This window comes from Zalophus californianus, chromosome 5 (assembly GCF_009762305.2).
Source record: "Zalophus californianus isolate mZalCal1 chromosome 5, mZalCal1.pri.v2, whole genome shotgun sequence".
Lineage (NCBI taxonomy): Eukaryota > Metazoa > Chordata > Mammalia > Carnivora > Otariidae > Zalophus > Zalophus californianus.
This window is the reverse complement of record NC_045599.1, coordinates 127,618,771-127,641,564: the sequence shown is the minus strand read 5'-3', so window position 1 is coordinate 127,641,564 and position 22,794 is coordinate 127,618,771. Positions and strand designations below refer to the sequence as shown.

The window sequence follows — 22,794 nt, the reverse complement described above, 5'->3', positions numbered from 1 at the left end:
GGATATCGCTCTGAAATTCTCCTTTTTGATGGGGTCTTTGCCTGGTTTGGGGATTAAGGTAATACTGGCCTCATAGAGATTCCTCAAAAAATTAAAAATAGAGCTACGCTATGACCCAGCAATTGCACTACTGGGTATTTACCCCAAAGACACAGATGTAGTGAAAAGAAGGGCCATATGCACCCCAATGTTCGTAGCAGCAACGTCCACAATAGCCAAACTGTGGAAAGAGCAGAGATGCCCTTCAGCAGACGAATGGATAAAGAAGATGTGGTCCATATAGACAATGGAGTATTACTCAGCCATCAGAAAGGATGAATACCCAACTTTTACATCAACATGGATGGGGCTGGAGGGGATGATGCTAAGTGAAATAAGTCAAGCAGAGAAAGTCTATTATCATATGGTTTCACTTATTTGTGGAGCAGAAGGAAAAGCATGGAGGACATTAGGAGAAGGAAGGGAAACATGAAGGGGGGAAATCGGAGGGAGAGACGAACCATGAGAGACTATGGACTCCGAGAAACAAACGGAGGGTTTTAGAGGGGAGGGGGGTCGGGGGATGGGTTAGCCTGGTGATGGGTATTAAGGAGGGCACGTACTGCATGGAGCACTGGGTGTTATACGAAAACAATAAATTGTGGATCACTACATCAAAAACTGGTGATGTGCTGTATGGTGACTCACATAACCTAATAAAATAAAATTTTAAAAATAAAAGAACCTGAAGGACAGAAGTGCAGGATGGAAATTATCACTGGAACAAGTAGCCTTTGAAGAAAAATTAAAAATACATTGGCCAAGACCAACAGCTGTTTGAAGTTCCGTCTCTAGCAGCTCTCTGCTTCCTAAGCCAATACAATTCCAGAGAGGCATTTGTATTTCTAATTTAAAAAATATATATATTTTCAACAACAAGCTTCTTCCTTGCATGAGATCTCCTACAAGGCTGGGGTTGCACTCAGTGTTTCCTTGCCCATGGCTTCCATTTTGGTCTCACATCTGTGGGTGAAGGGCAGAGGGTGACATAATCTCTCCGGGCTTCTAACCCGTTAGGATCCCTGGTTGTCTGACAACAATTAGGATGCTGCGGTGGACATCTCCAGCCTGCAACTCCCAGGGCTCCTGAGTCACCCACTTGGCCACAGTTATAACTAGCGATAGAAAGAGAGGACGTGTTCCAAATTAACTGCTGAACATCCGTCAAAGGAGGGAGAGGGATAATCAGCTCTAGGGGGACTCCAGCTTCATTTGAATTTCTAAAGGAGATACTCTTTTCACTTGCCCCATTTCTTTGGGGTCTCTCTATGGAGCTGTCCCTCATACAGGGTGGGTTCTACCTGGAGAATGACTACATCCACTGGCCCAATCTAATCTGAGTCTGTCACTCCGGCCTCAAACCAAGGAGTTCAGGACAATCTCTATGTGAAACTATGAACCTGCTTCTGTCCCATTCTGTATTTTGCTAAGGCCCACACCCCAAACAAATAAGACCCGAGAGGCTTCAGATGCCTATTAAAGGCACTTACAGGTCCCCCTCCTGCATGTTAATGAACCACCACAGACCACCTGCCTTTTACAAAAACACAAAAAGGTGGCTCATCATCCCTCGTGAAAACTCACCGAACTGCTGAGCATTGTGAATTTAAATAGAATCAACAGACTTCACTATTTACTAATCCTCACTGTTTCATCATCCAGCAGAACGCTAGATGGTGGAGGAGGAAGAGGAGTTGTGGGGGGACTAGCTGGGCACAGGGGTCAGCCTCCTGTTCATCTCGTCAAGCGTAGTTAGAGCAATAGCCCTACCAGAGCCGACAGTCCCCACCCACCATAAAGAACTGGCAAGGGGCATAAAACAGGCATGGGAGGAAAGAGAACGGAAAGGAAAGGAAGGAAAGAGAAGTAAATAAAAAGGGAGTGAAGAAGGAAGGGAAAGGCAGGCAGTATTTCTTGATCATTTACTATGTGCCAGACACTTTCACATATATTCTTTCACTTAATTTAACTGCATCTTCTTGGCATTATTTCTAAAGAAAGCATTGTTATTTTCATGTTAAAATAAGAAGGAATTAAACCTCAGAGAAGTGAGAAGCTAGCTGAAGGTGATTCGGGCCAGATATTGAATCAAAGGCTCCAAGAACAAAGGCTCCTGGGAGAAGCGTGCCTCCGGTGGGTAGCCAGCTTCATCAGGAGCCCGCCTCGGTTACAGCTCTTTCACACAGGAAGGCAGATCAGCAAACAAAGCGTCAACGGCGATTCGATTGCTTTGCGGTCTGTTTTCAACCCTACATCTCTTTGGTTGTGGGCTTTTGTTGTTTTATGTGTGTGAGTGAGGAAGTCTCTGAGAGAATACTCATGAATTAAAAAATAATACCATCTAGAATTATCCCAAAGAAAAAGAAATCCTTAGGCATAAGTCTAACAGAACAGGTGCAAGATCTGTATCGGGAAAATTACCAAATGCTGATGAAAGACGGGATCCTCAGTCTGAACTTCACACCTTACACAAATACTGACTCAGAATGGATCACAGACTTAAATGTAAAATGTAAAACTATAAAGCTTTTAGAAAAAAAATCATAGGAGAAAATCTTGGGGACCTGGGGCTAGACAAAGAGTTCACAGACTTTACAGTAAGGACATGATCTATATAAGGGGAAACTGAAAAATTGGGCCCCGTTCAAAATTCAAAACTTTTCCTCTGAGAGAAACCTTCAAAGACAATGAAAAGATGATTCCAGAATGGAGGGCAATCTCTGTAAGACAAAGGACTCGGATCCAGAATACATAAAGATCTCTCAAAACTCAACAATAAAAACAACAAGAAAATAAGCAAACACGAAGTTTCTTCTCACTGAGGAGGATGGACAGATGACAAATAAGTATGTGAAGACGGGTTCAACATCCTTTGCCATCAGAGAATTGCAAGTTAAGACCACCGTGACCTATTACTACAGACCTATCAGAATGAAGGCAATGAAAGACAGCGGCAGCACCCAAACAGTGGGGAGGACGGATGTGCTAAGCTGGTCGCTGGGACCAGGGCTGGTGAGGAAGGAAACGGGTACAGTCACTGCCGACAGCGCTTGACAGTTTCTTTAAAATACGGAACAGGGGTTGCCATGATCTTGGGGTCCTGGGATCAAGCTCTGCATTGGGCTCCCTGTCCAGTGGGGAGCCTGCCTCTCCCTCTCCTTTTCCTCCTCCCCCTGCTCGTACTCTCTCCCTCTTTCTCAAATAAATAAAATATTTTAAAAATAAAATAAAGTAAAATGGAACAAATGCTTAAAGACACACAATTTGGATGTATCTTGAAGGAATTATGTTGACTGAAAACAATCCAGTCTCAAGAGATCATCACATACTCTATGATTTCACCTGTACACCATTCTTGAAAGGACACAATTACATAGAGAACAGACTAGCACTTTCCAGGGGTTAGGCTGGTAGGCAGAAGGGAGGTACAAAAGGGTAGCATGAGGGGACTTGGTGATGAAACTGTTCTGTATTGCCGCAATAGTCACATAAATCTGTATGTATTAAAACTGCATAGAATGAAATGTACGTACACACACACACACACACACACACACACACACACCTCAATCAGTGCTGGTAAAACTGATGTGAAATCTCAATAAGGTAAGGGTCTCTACAAATATTAACTTTTCAGTTATGATATTGTACTACAGTTACGCCAGATGTTACCACCAGAAGATGGGGGAAGGATATAAGGGAACTCCTTGCACTATTTCTTCCAACTGCATGTGACTCTATAATTATTTCAAAACAAAAATACTTCTAAAATATCTTAAAAACAATAACTGGTCTGAATTAAGGCTCAAGGGTTGCAAGAGAAAATCTTACACTGTACTTCTCAGTATGATTCTATGTGGGTTACTTACTACTTAATTTTATGTGAAATCCCATAGTTTTGAATCAAAGGGAAGCTTTCAATGGGTGACAGTGGGTAAGAAGAGCCCACACACTCACATACTCACATACCCATACACTTCACACTCTCACACACCCACACAAAGGGTCAATTAAGCTCCCTGTCTAAATAGCCATAAATAGACAAACTTATTAGAGTTAAGGTGACCACACAGGTAGAGGCAGAGGGACCCTATTTTAGAATGTTCTTCGTTGACTCACAAAGTCCCTGGTCAGGGCACACAGCTCAAGATGGGGTGCTACCGGATCAGAAAAGCTCAATTTTTGCTTCGATATTGGCTGGACTCGCCATTTTGTAGGACTTACATATCAATCCATGAATGTTTGTTTAAAGAAAAGTGAATGTTTACAAACTTCCACTCTCTCCAGGACCTGAGCCAAATTCAGTGTCAGCAAGGACACCTCTTCATCATCCTGGGGTAAGCAGGGTCAGTTTTCCAGATGTTGCAGCAGGAACTCATGCCTCCAAGTTTCCCATCATTACTAAGCCCATTTCCCTGAAGGGCCTTAGGTTTTATGCATCTAGTCTTCTCACTTTGACAGTGAGGAAATCCAGGCCAGAGAGGGGCACTACCTTAGCCAAGTCACACAGCAGGTGTTGGCAAAGCTGGGCTTTGATTCTAGGTTTTCAGTCCTAGTCTGGGATTAGTGGTTTCCAAACTGTTGAAGACTTCTCTAAACTCATTGCTTGGACAACCGGAACGATTTAGCAGTTAGCCAATGGATGACTATTGCTTATTTCTACTCCCCTAGGTCACACCCCCCCCCAGGAAGGAGACAAACGCAGGAAGAGACCCTCCACTTCTGAGACACCCAGCTCTTCATCCCCCCTCCTGCTCTCTGACTGCTTCTCAGGCTCCTTTACAGGCTCTTCTACTGCCCTTCTTTTGGCTCATTGCTTAGTTCACTCTCAATCACAGTCAGATTTGGGGAAATCATCTATATGCTGCTGACTCTCAAGTCTATAACTCATTCCAAATCTCTCCTAGAGTACAAGTCGTGCACTCAAATCTCTCGATAGGCACCTTCTAAATGGTACCACAAGAGCCCCCAAGTCAGCATCCCCAAAGTGCCCCCGCCCCCAGTTATTAACCTGCTATTCTTCCTGCTTCCTCTTAGTTGAAGCACCAACAGCTTAGTGGTCTAATCTAGAAACACCAGGGTCCTCCTGTTGGTCTTCTCTCCCTCCACATCCTGCATCCCCATCTGTCCTCATGTGCTGCGAAGTCTCCCTCCCCTCCACCATTTTTACTCCCAGCTGCCCGAGCTGAAACCCTCATCATTCCATGCCTGAGTTTATGCTCACATCATCTCATAACTGTCCTCCTTTCTTCCTTGTTCTTAAATCCATCCTCCATGCTGTTGCCAGGGTGATCTGGCCAAGACCAAAGTCTACCCACATCATGACCCAGGGCTCAAAACCCTTCAAAGTCTGACCTCCAGGAAGCTCTCCCTTCATCTGCAACCTCACAGTGTATGCTCCGGCAACATTCAAAAGGCTGATATTACCTTCCTCCCACACCCTACATGCCATATACCAGGCTCTTTTACCTTTCTTTTTTTTTTGTAATATTTTCTTTATTTTAGAGAAAGAGAGACAGTGGGGAGAGGGGCAGAAGGGGAGGGAGAGAGAAAGGGAGAGAATCTCAAGCAGACTCCCTGCTGCGCACAGCGTCCGATGCGAGGCTCCATTTCATGACCCTGAGATCGTGACTTGAGCCGAAAGCAAGAGTCGGACGCTCAACCGACTGAGCCACCCAGACGCCCCTTCACCTTGCTTTCTTCAAGCTGCTCCTTTACCTAGAATGTCTTTCTTCCCACTTCTACCCCTTCAATCTATTCAGCGTCCATTCTTTAAGACCCAATCTGAGCATTTCCAACCTCATTCTGGATTAGGTTCCCGCCAGTTTATCTTGTGCCCACTTGGCTCACAGCACTTGCTGCTCTGGGTTAAAATGATCAAACTGTATGCCTGTTTCCTCCTTAGCTCTTCCAGATCAAGGACTGAGGTTTATTCCCCTACTCATCTCAGGAACTGCCCAGAGCCTGGCTCACAGCAGGTATACACCCCACATTGAGGCTACACACCACCCCCCCCAACAAGGAATGGAGAAAAGGTGGAGACTACATCCCCTGTGCTGGACAAAAGAGCTGCCCCCACGGGGACAAGGTTTTGTGGTGAGTCAGTGACGAGGCAAGATCTCCTGCGGATTAGAGAAGTGGAAGGCAAGGGGTCAGAAGCGTAAGAACGGAGCAACGAGCATCTGTAATAATAATTCTGGTGCCTGTAGGAGGAACCGCTGGGAGGCAGGTCCACATGGATCGCTCGTGTTTCTTCACATCATCTGAGCAAAGGCACTGACAGCTTTTCTCTCTTTCCAAGGATGTTGTGTAGAAACAGACTTGGAGTACAGAGTCAGTGTTCCCCTCCAGAGAAGAGGACAGATATCTTAGCTGTCCGGGGCAGGGGGCGGGGAGGCTAATGGCTCCCTCAGGGGCACAAGCTGACATGTCTGCTCACAAGCACTTCAGAAGGGCTGATGTTTCCTTGTGTTGGGATTCCTCAGCCGAGATCAAGCCCACAACGTGCCCAGCATCCACCGGGGCTGTTCCCGTCACCCTGGTAAGGGGACAAGAGGGGCAGCTGCAGACATGAAGCTCGAGCCGTGTGTTGTGCTGTGAGGAAGAAAGTCCTCTTTCCCTGCCCGGAAGCCTCATGTCTTCTGCCAGCATGGAGTCCAGGGACGCATGGCTGGAGAGCAGGTGAGCTCGCAGGGAGAACAAAATCTGAGACCCTTCATAGCTCGTGACGGTGATGAGGACGAGAAGGGAGAACAGAGACCCCAGGCAGGAGAGCAAGGTCGAGGCTGAACCGTCTACACACACGGGCCGGGTCTGCGAGGCTGTCCAGGTAAGCTAGCGGCAGGACGACTGGCAGAGGGAGTGAAGGAGAGGGAAAGGAGCTGAGAAGTAGATGGCAACAAAGGGGATTATTCTTCCCACATTCCATCATTCCTGCAAGAGCAATTCTGGAATAACCTGGGGGCTAGTCACTGAAGAGAAAAAAAAAATGTTAGGGCCTGAAGGCTCCCCTCAAAATCTTCCCTACTGCTTTTGTCATTTTTTGTTTTTTGTTTTTTGTTTTTTACAAGGCAAGTGCACAATGAGCTAAGTTGCTGATCATTTGTGGCTGGGCACCCTGCCCCTGTGTAGAACTTCCACGCACCATATGTGGCACTTAACACAAGTTCAGTGACAGGGTCATCAGGATACCTTACTACTTTTCTACTAAATGTCATGACTCTGCCAAGAGGTTTTAAGTGAGCACAATTTTTCTGTGCCCTCTTGGCCTCTTAATCTCCAAGTCTCATAAAAGGTTAGTCCAGGAAACACTCGTTTATTTTCTTGCATGCCCTTGATCACAGAAGCCTCGAGAAGCATTAATTAGCTCTGCCTCAGTACCACATGCCCTGAGCATGCCCGAGTTGCAAAAGAACTTTAGGGAGGTCATGCTGGCTCACCGAATGTGGGGAGACTTGGACTACACATGTTCTATAAAGCACCCTCATAATCATTTGAGCTTATTAAGACAAACCCCCATCCACACTGATTTCGCCCCCCGCAAAAACAGCTTTCCCTTTTTGTTCTTTCACTGTTTTTTTCTCACCTCATTTTCTCAGGTGAGTTCAATTCACTCCCCACTTCCCCTTCCCTACTCATTTGGGTACATGACACCAAAGGATGGGAAGAAGACCTCAAGGAAATCAGCAACAGCTCACAGAAGCAGCCCCAAATGGGAGACAGGAAATGATTTTGCAAAATGTGGCTTTTGCTATAAATTGTTCTGTCTGGGTAAGCTCCCTTTATAATGAAAAAAAAAAATCTTGTATCGATTTCCTTGGGAATTGTTAGTAGCAGCTTGGGATTCAATGCATAACCTGATTATTCTCTGCCAACCAGGCTTAGGTTCCTAGGAAGAAAAGAAATTGGACAGAGAAGAGAAAATAGTACAAAGTTTTACATGAAAACTAAAGAATAACTCATCTATCAGAGGAAAAGATTCTTTTTTTTTTCTTTAAAGATTTTATTTATTCACTTCAGAGAGAGAGAGAGAGAGAGAGAGCTAGTGCACAAGCAGTGAGGAGATGCAGAGGCAGAGGGAGGAGCAGACCCCCTGAGGAGCAGGGAGCCCGATGCGGAGCTTGATTCCAGGACCCTGGGATCATGACCTGACCCAAAGGGAGATGCTTAACCAACTGAGCCACCCAGGTGCCCTATCAGAGGGAGAGATTCTTGATTTAAAAAAGTGATGAGTGTACAAATTGTTTGCCAATATTTTTGACACTTATCCTGAAAAAGCTACAATCATATGGGTTATTACAGACCTAAACACCTAGAGGGCAGGAGAAATCATCCCCCCGAGTTCCCAAAACTAACAGGTTTTTTAACTCCAGAGTCTTGCAAAAGGGAACCCAACATTAAATCACTCCCAGACCAAGAGGGAAATTCATTTTCTGTGCGAACAGTCACCATCTTCCTGCCTATCCGCCCTCCGGCTGCTGCTCCTTCAAGCCAGCCTGACACCCGCAGGCTCCACCCCAGACGGCACATCCGGCCTCATCCTAACTCACTCCCAGCCCTGTTTTTTCTGTATCCTATTCTTAAAAGAAGTCTCCAACTTAGGATCCTAATCTCGTCCTTCCTATTTTCTATTTTCCTTCAACAATTCTGCACAATTCTGTGCAATGAGCATACCAGCAACAAATTTACAAGGTTGTGGTAGGACCTTAGAGATGATGATGAGAAGTAACATTTACCCCCTGGTTTCTATGGGCCAGATACTACGCTAACTAATGCAGGAATTCACATGTCTGATTCTCACGGCAACCCTAGGAAGTAGATATGATTATCCCCATTTTACAAAAGGAAGAAACGGAGGCACAAACAGGTCAAAAAACTTACCAAATTTCCTATAGCTTGAAAGGGGAGGGACTAATGATACATCTGGAACTCTCCCTGATGTCAACTGCTCACAAGAGTTGGAAAGAGGAGAGTAATCTTATCCTTAACCTCTGACCCAAAAGGGGAACAGGGAGGCCATCGAATGAAATGGTCTAAAGCGGAAAGGGCTTGAGGCCAAGTCTGTGTCCAAGTCTTTGAGGGAGAATGAAATGTTCAAAGGACAGGTTTAGGGTCATAACAGGAAAATGAGAGCTTGATTCAGGGCTGGAGGGAGGCAGGATAGGAATGAGAGAGCACACTGCCTCATATCTGAAGCTACTCTTTGATTTCGTGGCCCATGATGTCTCAGTATGACTGACATGTCTTTCCAGTGCATGGTTTTGGGTACCTCAGTTTCCACTGGTCTGAAATATGACCACCTCATCTTTGAGGAAGCCTCCAGGATGCTCCAAATTGAGTATCATGTCCAATTATCCCGGTTTATTCTCAAAACATAATGAAAATCCATAGTGGTTTTTACATAGCAGTGACTGACAAACAAAAACTGTACTTTATGTATTAAGCAGAAAGTCTCTTGGACCCACCACAGGAAATGAAGTCCAAAATGATGTCAGCTGTCAGATGTGATTAGAATAAGAAAGATGGGGGTTGTAGAAAGGCATTATGGATGCGGCCTACCTCAGCATTCCCACCTCATGTCACTTTCCACAGAGCCCTAGAACTCTCTCTCTAGTGCCTTTCTCTCCATTTCATCCCTCAGTTTGGAACCACCCAGAGGCTCCCCTAGAATTAGATCCATATCCCCTTATTTGGACTCTATCCCTTTACAAGGCTTGTCATGACCATGGCCACTGCCAACCCTCACCTTCGCCCTCTGACTGCTGACTTCACATGCTCACTCTTTCCCTTATCTATTATGTACCAATAGGGCTAGGTGGGGAGCAACACCAGACCCAGCCTCTGTCTTTAAGTCTTGGATACTAATGAAGGGAAGTGCATCAAACAAATAGATGTTAAATTACAACTGTGATATGTGCTATGAAGGAGAAATGCACAGCACTGTGAAAGCATATGAAAGAATCTTGCTGGGCATGAAGGTCAGGGAAGGCTTCCCCAGTGAACTGACCCTTGAGCCGATATCTGAAGGATTAAGGGGTCAACTGAGTGAAGACAAGAAGGAAGACAGTCTGGGCAACAAGACCAGTGGCAGGAGACACCATGAGGAGAAGGCTGCTGCTCTATCCCAAAGGCAAGAGGGGCATGGTAAGAGGTGAGAGAGGGAATTAGAAAAGCACTAGATGGCTTTAAACCAGGGGTGGGGGTCGGAGAATGGGTGCCAGGAGGGAGGGTATGATGGGATTACCATCTGGCTGCAATGAGAAAACGAGATTGAAAGGCATCCAGGTAGACAAAAGTAAACACAACTGTAGCCCAAGAAAGAGAGGACTCTATCTTGAATTTAAGCGACAGAAATGCAGATGGTCAGACAAAATTGGCAACACCTACCGATGGACTGGATACGAGGAGTGGGAGAGGGAGGTGCTCTGGATGTCTTTGGATCTCTGGCTTTCTCCTCTGGAAGGGTGATGATGTCAGCACAGAGACCAGGAGGGCAACAAGACCAGGTGTGCATGGAGAGGGGCAGATGGGGACCCCCGATTCTCTCTCCTGCCTCCTGCAGAGTCCACTGTCTCTGTGCATGGCAAGGTTACTCAGCCTCCCGTCTGGGGGTTCATTATCAGTGATGTGTCCTCAGGTGTAAGATGCTAGTTTACATGCTCAAGCTGACTGTGCAGCTTCCTCTACCTGGAATGTCCTTCCTCACTAGTTAATTCCTTCTCATCCTCTAAAACCCAGCTTAGCCTTCCCTAGCCTGGGGCTCTTTTACTTTTTTTTATACTCAGGACAACTCAGTTTGAAATTTTCTATTTTGTGCTTTTGCACATCAGACTCTAAACATCTCAGAATCAGGAAATGAGACTTATATTCATATTTGTATCCTCAGAGGCCAACATAGTGTTTGATATACAGTTAATACACAAAAATTGCATTCTCTTTTGATTTACAGATGGCAAAAAAAACAGTGTGTGCAGCAATGATGTCACTTCTTCAGAGTTACCTTCTGGATGAGTGCAAAGTGAGACTAGAACTTGCTCAAAGGAGGAGTCCCTCCCAATACCTCACACTGTACCTTCTGTCTCTGGCTGCTACCCTCATGTCAGTTAAGGCTGGGATCATTGTCACTCATTGTGGTCAGGGCTGCTCATTAGTCAAAGATGTGAAGAATAGCTTGAGTCATGATCTGGCAATCAAGAAAATGAGAATTGCAAATTGTAACTCTTTGATGAGACAGCAATTCTATTGTCAAATTATGGACCTTGTATCACATGGAGGGAGATTCTATAAAAGTCTAAGATATTTGGCAAGTAAAAGGAAGGAAGCCATGTTTTTTGTTTTGTTTGGTTTTGTTTTTTAGCAAATCATTTGCATCTCTGCTCTTGCAAAATGAGAACAGGAAGAAGAAAAACAATATTATTGTGATGGAGTCAGAGAGGTAGGTGTCAATCAAATTCTTTCAAAGGATTCTGTTGAGGTTGCTTTTAGGCAACCAACTTGGACGATAGAAACATACATAAGGTAGAAGAACCCACAGCGACACCCTCCCCGCCAAATACAGACAGGCCTATTAGGCGACCCACCTCAAAATACCCATAAGCCCTAGCTGACCAATGGGTCAACTGACACCCAGACACCAAAAAAGGAAAACTCCATATGTTCCCATTCGTCCTCACCTTCCTCCTTAACTACAGCCTCCACACTGCCTCCCGGCAGACAGCCTTTCCCCAGCTGTCCTGCCTGCTGCTCCCTGGCAGTGGGTTCAGTAGACTTCTGTCCCTTTTGCTCTGTCTCAAGTCAATTCTTCCACCGCCCACGCTGCTGGCCTCCATCCAATTGAGTCACCCCACCTTTGGTGGCCTCCCCATCTGATCAGGAGACTTCCACAGTCTCCAAGGGCCATTGTTTCCTAGGGATGGAGAGATGTGGAGTTTTAAGGGGCCTGATCCATGGAAGGCACACTTTGAGGTCTGACTAGCACTACCATAGGGACTGCAGAGGGGAAAATTTCTCCTTGGCTTTTTGTTTGTTTGTTTGTTTGAAAACCCTAAACTTCTACACATTTTGCAGTTATGCATGCATGTAAGAGAGATGATTATACAATGGTGGATATTTGTCTTCCAAAGTATCAAAGTATAACTTTTACAGAGCTAAAAACATAATTTTCATACAAATACATAGTGAGCATGTTAGGGATGTATTTAACTCATTAATAAGAAGATAGACAAGATGTCCAAGCTGGTTCAAAGGCAGATACAGGAAAGTGATGCCACTTTAGCTGGTGAAACTATAAAGAAGAATGCCAGAATCAGATCGCTAAATTAGATACAAAATTAGTCAACAGACCAATAAAACCGCAACCTTCAGAGCTCTCTGCTAGATACAAATTATCTTCACCTCTTCTGGACAAAAATCATTTATTTGTACCCTGTCAGTTTTCTGCATCTTAATACCTAACTCTACTGTGTCTAGGACCTACTCAATAAGCACTTAAAAATCAGGCAAAATTGCATTCCCATAGAGTCAGATAGGTCATGTTAGACATTGAAAAGATACAGAGCTTTTGTGTTGCTTGGTTTCTAAGTTTTAGAAAACTTTTCATAACAAAAGGTTCACAGGAAGGAAAAATAATACATCCATCAGTATTCCAAGATACCCAAAGTATGCCTTGAGTGATTCGTTAAGTGGGGAATGGTAGGGGAGAGAAAAAGGAAAATGGATCCAGGCTCCAGATATGATTGTTTTTCAGTCTTCTGATTGTGGAGGCCAGAAAACAGTAAATCCTGCCTCGAGCCTTTTGACCTCAGGTGTCTTGCAGAGGGAGACTTGAATGAGGCCATTCTTCACATATTTCAGCTGCTAGGTAAGGTGAGTAGTTTACAAAGGCATTTCACCAGGTTGGCTGGTTCATTCCTTCACTGAATGTTACTTCATTCATTCATGTCCCAGGCACTGTGTTACGTGCTGGGGATACAGCCAAGAATAAAGAAGGAATTCACATTGTGATGGTGGCTAAGAGAAGAGTAAACAGGCAAGAGAAGAGTAAACAAATATACAGAAAAAGCAATGAGCTGTGAGAGAAGTACCAATAAAGGAAGTAAAGCTTATTCTGTGATGGAGAACAGCAAGTGGGGTTGGCTTCGAGTCAGCTGGTCACTGACACTTGTCTGGAGAGGCAGCATTTAAACAGAGATCTGACAGGTGCCAGAGAATGTGCCAACCATCAGTAGAGCCACGGAAGGGGTATTTCGGGCATCGGCAACCATAAGTTGCACAAGCCATGAGGCTGAAAAGGGCCATGCGTGTTCCAGAACCTACCTGAAGTCCAGGGAGTTCGAGGTGGGAAACAAGGCAGAGAGAAACATAAGGAAAGACCGGAAAGGGGGATGGAGGCATGATCATGAAGGTCTCGGCAGGGCACGGTAAAAATTTTTTATTTTGTTCTAGAAACAACAGAAAGCTATTTAACAGTTTTGTGCAGTGGAGCAACTCAATTTTCATTTAAGATTACCAGTCTAACTGCTACATGGAGAAAGGATTATGGAGGGCAAGTCTTAAAACAGGAAGACCATTTGGGAGTTCCCTGGAGTAAGATTACAATAAGGCCTAAGGCAACATAATGACTGTAGAGATGATGGACAGTGGGTGGTCTTGAGATGATCTTGAAGGTAGCATTGTGGGCCTTGCTGTTGAATGTGGACGATAAGAGGAGGAGGATTCAAGAATGACTCCTAGGCTTCTGCATGGTTAGCAAGACGGGTACCACAGAGGGCTGGAGCACGGGGGCAGGCAGAACTGAGATGATCCGGGCTGGGAGAAATCAAGAATGCCACGGTGGACTTACTGAGTTTGCACGTTTGGGTGGGCTCTGACACATTCAGGGTGAAATGGCAAGGAGGCGTCAGGACATGAGTCTGGAGTGCAAGGAAGCGGTCTGGGTTTGAAGAAGAAACAGTCTCAGCATGTAGAAGACATGTAAGTTTCTGCGAACAGATGACATTTCCAAGGGCAAAAGTACAGAGAGACAAGACAGCCCAGAGTTGAGGGGTATGTATTAATTAATTAATATGCAAGAGGTAAATAAACAGGATAAAGTGTTCAACATTTCCATGTCCCTTTTAACTTTTACTGAAACCATGCAACCATTTTCTGATTTAGTCTTTTTCACCGTGGAACATTCTAAGTCACTACTGTAAATCCGATTTGTGTGTTACTAGACTAAATGACTGCCAGGTGATTCCAATGATGTCTATCTCAGAAATGTTCTCCATCTCCCACTTGACAGCACAAAATTCCCAAGAAAATAATACAGAAATATCATTTTCCTTCTCAATAGGTTTCTAAACACCTTCCTGGTGCTCCCTTTCTTGTCCATCAGGAGCTGTCCTGTCAAGGAGGTAGGGAGTGTAAGAATACAGGTCAGAGGAGTGGAAAGAAACTACCCCTTACCTCTTCTTCTTCAAGTAGAATGAGCCGAACCACAACAATGTGAATTGCATTGCCAATGCTTGGGTTGTGGAACAACCCAGTGACCTAGAGTCGGAAATGGAAAACCATTAGCTCACATGAATAGGTAACAGACAAATGCCGGAGGAGGGGGGAAATAGCATGGTGATGAACTCAAAATAAATGTCATCTTAGAGGTCAGGAATTCTGGGGAGAGTACAACGAAGAGTGAGAGACTCCCTGGCCAATCCACATTATGATACCCAAAGGCAACCTTTCCACGGTGACTGGCTGGCTGTCTGCTTGAGGGACTGGTGCCTTTCTTCTCTTTGACCCTTGCCCTGACCCAGGGTCTTTCTCTCTTTTATTATCAGTTCCGGAGGCAAATACTTTTCCCCATCTCGACGGGACTAACGCTCTCTCTGGGGAGGCAGAAACATCAAGAATGAGAAAGGGAAGTCTGGAATCAGGGGTCATTAACTTTATTCCAGTTCTAACTACCTTCAGGAAATCATGTTCTAGTACTTTGCCTCAGTTTACTTATCTGTGCACTAATATAAATTGGTGAGATAAACTCATACTAAAAGGACTGAGTCACTTGAGAAATACCTAGTAGAAAATACGTGATAAATTCCAAATTCCCCTAGGATACACATTTTTAAGAGACAGACTAATTGGTCCTGAATTTCCAACCTTCCTCACTTAGGCAGGGAGTAGATTCATATATACATGTGAAAAGAACAAAAAAGGTCTCTCTTATTTTTGGAGAGTGACGCCTGTTCCCCAGCTGCCTCTCCCCACCCCACAGTCTGACTTACCATGTTCATGATGGTGAGGATATAGGACTCCACGCTGTCGCTCCCATGATACTCAATCATCTTCGTGTCAGCCACCACCAGCGTCTCCACCCATCGCTCTTTGCTGATGGAACGCCGAGACAGGCCTCTGCTGGGCCAGTGGTTCCTCTCCCACTTCTCTCGCTGTTGCTCCAGCTTCTGGGAGGTGGCAAGACCGTCTAAACATTAAACAGAAGACATGGGGCTAACGCTGTGTATCTCTCATATACTACTCACCTATGTTTTAAAGATTCAAGGCCATAAGTTTAATTTATGTTTAACAGTGTAGGAACGCGATGTTCTTTTTTTTTTTTTTTTTTTTGACAGAGAGAGAGAGAGAGCACAAGCAGACAGAGTGGCAGGCAGAGGAGGAGGGAGAAGCAGGCTTCCCGCAGAGCAGGGAGGCTGACTCGGGGCTCGATCCCAGGGCCCCGGGATCATGACCTGAACCGAAGGCAGAAGCTTAACTGACTGAGCCACCCAGGCGCCCCAGAAATACAATGTTCTTATATATATGTGTCTGAAATGGAAGAAGGGACCAATCTGAATGATTATGACCAAGATAACTGAAATCTGCCTCTTACAGGGACTCAAAGTACTTCTTTGAAATAATTACTACCTATTTCATTAAATAGGCCCCTCACTATTAAGAAGATGTTATAATCAAAACTGGGAACTTTTTCCTTTCCTCCCCCTCCTCTAAACTATTCAGTGCCTACTATATGCCAAGCAGTGTACAGGGTTTTAAAACACCGAGTTGTTTATCCTCATGAACATTTGAGGGACGTACTTCTATCTCTGTTTTGCACATGTGAAAATTAATGTTCAAAATACCTGGTTCAATAATTTCCCCAAAGTCACACAGCCCATAAGGTCCAGAAGATCCAGGGTTTTCTATGCCCTGGAGTCATGTGTTTTTCATATACACCACATTGTCTCCCGACGAGTAAACATGCATACAACTGGAGAACATGTAAGCTGGAAAAGCTGCATACACCTCTAGAAGGTATGAAGGTAGAGTGGATACACTAATTTGCTCTGTAACCCTTTCCGCTGCCTCAGTTCCACTGTCTACGTGAAGTCAGAACACGCTGAGGAGTAGTTACCAAAAAAAAATAAATAAATAAAATAAAAGAGAGAGAGACATAATCATAAGTCTATAATTTCAAATTCATTTATTATGAGCTTTACTTGAAAATAATAAAGCCGTACTTTGGTAAAATAACCAGGATTTTGTTAGCCTTGCAGGGAAGTCTTGTGAAGGTTTGCAGATGAGGAGATGGTTAGCCCCTCATCTGTCTGTGGGAGAACAACCTTCTACTTTCCTTCTCCACCTGCTTTACATGGATAAGTATGCCTTCCCTCAGAAATCTCCGGAGATGTTTTCAATGTGTTCTAACTCTGCACCCCACTTTTCCCCCCGTCTGTCACCCTCTTTTCAAAGCTCATGGGAACGATTCAGACTATGTTTCCAAATCTCTCTGTGCAAGCCAGGGAGCAAGCCACACTTGAGCCCACATGGGGCGTGTGTTCTGGAAGGGGTCTTAGCAGACCAGGCCAAGGAGAGGAATCCTGTCAACCCGCTTAGGTGTGATTTCCTTCTCTCAATCCCTCCCGTCCGTGCGGTGTGGGGGCGGACCTCCTCCAAGCGGCAGGGATCCTCAGTGCTCTCCCTGAGCCCCCTCCCTTGGCCATGTAGGCTCATCACCCACCCCCGCTCACAGAGGCTTTGGCCGGCTCCCTGCAGTTGGCACAGAGGGTGCGACAGCCCGTCCATAAAAGCAGGACCCCCCCCCCCCTCCACCGCAGGCTGCAGCTGTGGGCGCCGCTCCACTCAGGCCTCAGGTGCCTACAGGTAGGAGCTGGTGGGAGGCTGGCTGGGGGGACGCTGCTAGGATAAAGTCCTTTCTTATCTCACGGCTTTGCCTTTACCCACTGCCCTCCACCTTTTATCTCAATATCGGTCAGCAGAGTTTAAAGGAAAAAAACCAAAGATACCTTTAAAGCCCATCAAGTTATTTCCATTTTTCCAGCAAACAGTCAGGCAAGTTCTCAGTAAACAAAAGGGCAGGTAGGAGGAAATGTGGAAACGAGAACGCAGTCTGGTGAAGACATGTCAACCGAAGATGTCCAACAAGACCTACGCGAAGCACTTGCTAAAGGCCAGATCCTCGTGCTAATGAAAACGTCATCGGGTTTCAAATAATTCCCAAGGTAGGGATGTCTGTTGTATTACGGACAGCGCCAGAAGCTTTGCAGCCGCGGTGGGATTCACTCCGGGCCCTGATGGGACCGAGCAGGAAAAGATGATCGTACATATGTAGGCCGACTTTGTCAGGCTCTCTTGACGTCATCCCAGACTTAACAGAAGAAACGCTTCTGTTCAAAAAATTTTAGGCTGTACAAGAAGTCAGCCCCACGCATTTATCTCCAAAGGCCTGGTGACAAAGCCAGACAGTTCCTCAGGAGCAGGTGAGATGCCAACAATTCTAGAAAGCTCCCCCGACCCTGTCACCCCTCCCGACACACACAGGCTGTCTTAGTCCGCTCAGGCTGCCGTAACAAAATACCATAGCTTAAACAAGAGAAATCTATTTTCTCACACAGTCCCTGAAGCTGTAAGTCCAAGATCAGATGGCAGCAAGTGCAAGCTCTGGCGAGGAGCTAGCAGGAGAACTGGCTCTCTTCCTGGCTGCAGATGGCCACCCTCCCACTATCTGTGAACATGGTTTTTCCTCACTGTGTGCACGTGGACAGATCTCTCTCTCATCCTCTTCTATGGCCACTCATCCTGTTGAATTAGGACCCCACCCTTATGACCTCATTTAACCTTAGTTACCTCCCCAAAGCCCTATGTCCATATACAGTCACACAGGGAGTTAGGGTCTCCACAGAGGAAATTTGGGAGGACACAACTCCGTCCATAGACCACGCCACGCACACTGTTCAGAGATGCCTCTTCTGGGCTGGGACAGCTTCTGGGCAGGCCTCACACTGAGAGCTTCCCACGCTGCTGTAACTCCCTGCTCTTCAGGGGGCTTCCAGTGAGGCTGTGAGCACAGAAGGGCGTCTCCTGTAGCTTTGTCCCGAGGGCCTAACGCCATGTCTGGCGAACAGTGGCACCCAATAAAGGCTTGGTGCGTGGGTGAAGGAAAAACTGAAGATGAATCAGACACAATTTAGGAATCGCAAATACAGGAAAACGGCAAGAGCTCTCTACTTTTCCCTTTGGGATGACTCGTTTCAATTCAAGAATTCTCCACACTGAGACTGTGAAGTGTTTGTTTTAGGGGGCGAAATCTAGCTACGTGGGCAGTTTGCATCAGGACAATTTCCAGTCCTGACCCAGGGCGGACTCTTTCCAGGCCTGAAGCTAGGGAAGGGTAGCTCTCGTGCTAACAGAGCTGAGGGCCTATGGATCTCTGCAAAATACAAACGATAGACTCCCTTTTCCCTTCCGCAAACCCCGCATGCTTTAGGCAGCTCTTCACAGAGCTCTCTCTCATTTAGAGCTTTCCGGGGTAGCAGAGCCTTTACCTGCAGCCCATCTCTCAGCCTTCCGGTGGGGCCAGGTCGTCTGCAGACAGGCAGGAAGCATGGCTGGAGCCAGGTGCTCGGAGGAGGCTCAAGGATGACCAGGGAACAAGGCAAGTGAACAAAGAGGGGAGAAGACCCAGGAAATGATACCTGGACTTTAAGGGATGTTTTCAGCGTGCCAGGAGCTTCTGGCACGGGCAATGAAGTCATGTCTCCACTGAGGTACGTGCTCAAGGCTCTGCCTCCGTCCCTAACTCAGCTGTTCCCTCACCTCGATTCTCTTCCACTGCCTCGTGCACAGATTTCTCATGGAGAGGGGGGATGTCTGCCTGGCCTATAAAGCGTTACTTACCACTAACTGCAAACTGGCCATTAACGGCACCTACCGCCAGATTTGAGGCCCAGCTGCCCCCACGAAGATCCTCTCAGGTTAATCTTCTCCAGGCCACACCCTACAGCTTCTAGACAAATGAGACCCAGGGCCCTGACTCCCCCCTTCCCGCCACCAGCATGGGTGAGGTTCCCGAAACAACACCTCAGCAGCGACACGATCACTGACTGCCACCGCCTAACAAGAGCCTGGCTTGTGAGAAGCACTTTTTTATTTGATCCTTTACTAGTTAGTTCTCAATAACTTTGTAAGTCTTATTACTGCCATTTTAAAGTAAGAAACAGGAAATTCAGAGAGGTCACAAAATTTGTTTAAACTCTCTAAGCCAATAAGCAGCAGCCCTGCATTTAAAACAAAAAATTGGGTTTTTTTAAGATGTATTTGAGACAGAGAGAGCCACATGCACGCACACAGGAAAGGGATGGAGGGAGACGGAGAAGGAGAATCCCAAGCAGGCTCCACACTGAGTGCAGAGTCCCCCACAGGGCTCAGTCCTAGGACCTTGAGATCAGTACGTGAGCTGGAATCAAGTCAGATGCTTAACCGACTGAGCCACCCAGGTGCCCCAGCAGACCAGCATTTTAGGTGAATCGGTCTGAATGTCATTTAGATTGGTGGGTGTGAAGATGGAGGTGGGGGTCCTGAGAAACTTCTGGCTGGAAACTGCAATGTGGGGAGTAGAAAGGATTAGCTCAAGATGGTCATCCTAGGGGAAAAGGTGGACCAGACACCAGCTGACCCCAAAGCTCCAAGTCCCTACCAGTCCTTAGCAAAGCTCGAAGGAAATTTGTGTAGGAGAAGCTCAATAGGTAATATGTCACTTTTTGCTACTGGCTTTCTGGAAACAATGTCTCACTTCTCTTGTACAATCCAGACGTAACATACTGAGAGAAGATGTCCTGGACCCAGATGTGGTGGCTGGAGAAATGGCACCAGGAAAAAGGAAGAACATTTTAAGTCTGATAGGACCTAGAAAGCTTCTATTCAGGCCCACCGTTGACAACTGTTCACTCCCCGACCTCATGGGCCTGGCCTGAACCACTTCTGTACTGAGCCACTTATAGGTCCCATGACCTTGGAGCAGTGATCTCATCACCTCCCCGACCCTCAACCCCGCCCCCCCGCCACGTAATGAGGAAAGTGAACTGGACTCCTACTTTTAAAATGTATTTTAGGGGCATCTCTCTGCCTCAGTTGGTAGGGCATGCGACTCTTGATCTCAGGGCCGTGAGTTGGAGCCCCATGTTGGGTATAGAAATCCTCTGACAGAAATTCAAATCAAAACCACATTGAGATACCACCTTACTTAAAAAAAATAAAATAAAATAAAAAAATAAAAATGTATTTTAGTAACAGAACCCTTTCTTCAGACAAAGATTATGCAAAAAGCAAGGGAAAGAAAGAATCCCAAGGCACGTGTGGCAGATGGCACAGAAAGGGAGTCCACATGGCAGAGCTGAACCACCCGATGACACTATCTCTAAGGGTCCTTTCAGCTCTGGGTGTTGTTCCAGTTGAACAAACACACCTTCCACTGCCCACACAGTGGGCACACACTTACGACCAGACCCCCTTCCTGGGAGAACACTGTTGCCTTTCCCAACCGAGCTGAATGTCAGTACTGGTGCTCATATTCAGCGGCAAAGATAATTAAGCTGCCGGAGGTGTCCGTCTCTTCGGACCAGCTTTGGGTAGATCTGAAAGGCCTCAGCCAGGAAGCTCATTTTCAGTAAAAAGAAGTCTACTTTATTCACTATGAACCAAAACTATTTTTGTCCTTAGGTAATAGACTATCCATTTCTCAAAACTGGCCACTGCTAAAGTGAAGATGTAGGTCTTCAAGGACAAACAAGTGAAGCAACAGGAGTCTAAGTGTTAATAAGCAGGAGATGTCAAAAACAAGTACTCCCCAGATTTAGGGCTGTGGACAAAAAGTATAAGTACCTGAAAAAATCAAATGATATATGCTTCCTAAAGGCTGACTGGTCCTGGCTGACAATGCCCTCACTTCATTAAGAACATGTCAAAAAGGAGAAAGGAAATGACGAATCATTTTGGAAATGTGAAACCTCCCAAAATAAACAACATAATTAAATCAAGTGCAGGTGAAAGGGAGTTTTTTTTTTTTTTAAGCACTCCAGAGAGCCAATAATCAGAATGAGAATTGATAAAACAATATGATCCATTATTATCTTATTTTAAATTGTCAATTTCATTCATTGCTAACACTCACAATGACAAGCAATTCCACTGATTTGAGATCTAATCCCACGCACTTTCTTTCCCTTCCTCATCCTCTGACAGAAATACACGGTACTGGCACAAAAACAGACATATAGACCAATGGAACAGAATGGAGAGCCCAGATATGGACCCTCAACTCTATGGTCAAATAATCTTCAACAAAGCAAGAGAAAATATGCAATGGAAAAAAGACAGTCTCTTCAATAAATCGTGCTGGGAAAACTGGACAGCTATATGCAGAAGAATGAAACTCGACCATTCTTTAACACTATACACAAAGATAAACTCAAAATGGATGAAAGACCTCAATGTGAGACAGGAATGCATCAAAATCCTAGAGGAAAACATAGACAGTAACCTCCTCAACATCAGCCACATCAAGATATATCTCCAAAGGCAAGTGAAACAAAAGCAAAAATGAACTTTTGGGACTTCATCAAGATAAAAAGCTTCTGCACAGCAAAGCAAACAGTCAACAAAACAAAGAGGCAACCCACGAACATAGTACGTGTTCAAGTCAAAAAATGGGCAGAAGTCATGAACAAACACTTCTCAAAAGAAGATATACAAATGGCTAACAGACACATGAAAAAAAATGGTCATCATCATTAGCCATCAGGGAAATTCAAATCAAAACCACATTGAGATACCACCTTACACCAGTTAGAACGGCAAAAATTGACAAGGCAAGAAACAACAAATGTTGGAGAGGTTGTGGAGAAAGGCGAACCCTCTTACACTGCTGGTGGGAATACAAGTTGGTACAGCCACTCTGAAAAACAGTGTGGAGTTGCCTCAAAAAATTAAAAATAGAGCTACCCTATGACCCAGCAGTTGCACTACTCGGTATTTACCCCAAAGACACAGATGTAGTGAAAAGAAGGGCCATATGCACCCCGATGTTCATAGCAGCAATGTCCACAACAGCCAAACTGTGGAAAGAGCTGAGATGCCCTTCAACAGATGAATGGATAAAGAAGATGTGGTCCATACATACAATGGAGTATTACTCAGCCATCAGAAAGGATGAATACCCAACTTTTACATCAACATGGATGGGACTGGAGGAGATGATGCTAAGTGAAATAAGTCAAGCAGAGAAAGTCAATTATCATATGGTTTCACTTATTTGTGGAACATGAGGAACAGCATGGAGGACATTAGGAGAAGGAAGGGAAAAATGAAGGGGGGGGGAATCGGAGGGAGAGACGAACCATGAGAGACTATGGACTCCGAGAAACAAACCGAGGGTTCTAGAGGGGAGGGCGGTGGGGGGATGGGTCAGCCCGGTGATGGGTATTAAGG

The 22,794-nt window shown here is 45.5% G+C and overlaps 1 protein-coding gene across 6 annotated transcripts in view; it reads right to left on the bottom strand.

The window, feature by feature from the left end:
• The window catches only part of ADAMTS12 (ADAM metallopeptidase with thrombospondin type 1 motif 12), a 298,365-nt gene that overhangs the window by 113,077 nt on the left and 162,494 nt on the right, over nt 1–22,794 (bottom strand). For 5 of the 6 annotated variants that reach the window (XM_027605495.2, XM_027605491.2, XM_027605493.2 and 2 more), the window contains exons 4-5: nt 15,300–15,496; nt 14,485–14,568 (exon numbers count right to left, since the gene is read on the bottom strand). In XM_027605495.2, the coding sequence (XP_027461296.2) occupies nt 14,485–14,568; nt 15,300–15,496 (281 nt within the window). Of the gene's footprint in view, nt 1–14,484; nt 14,569–15,299; nt 15,497–17,315; nt 17,620–22,794 lie in introns of those variants that run through there. The other variant, XM_027605496.2, reaches the window with a different exon arrangement.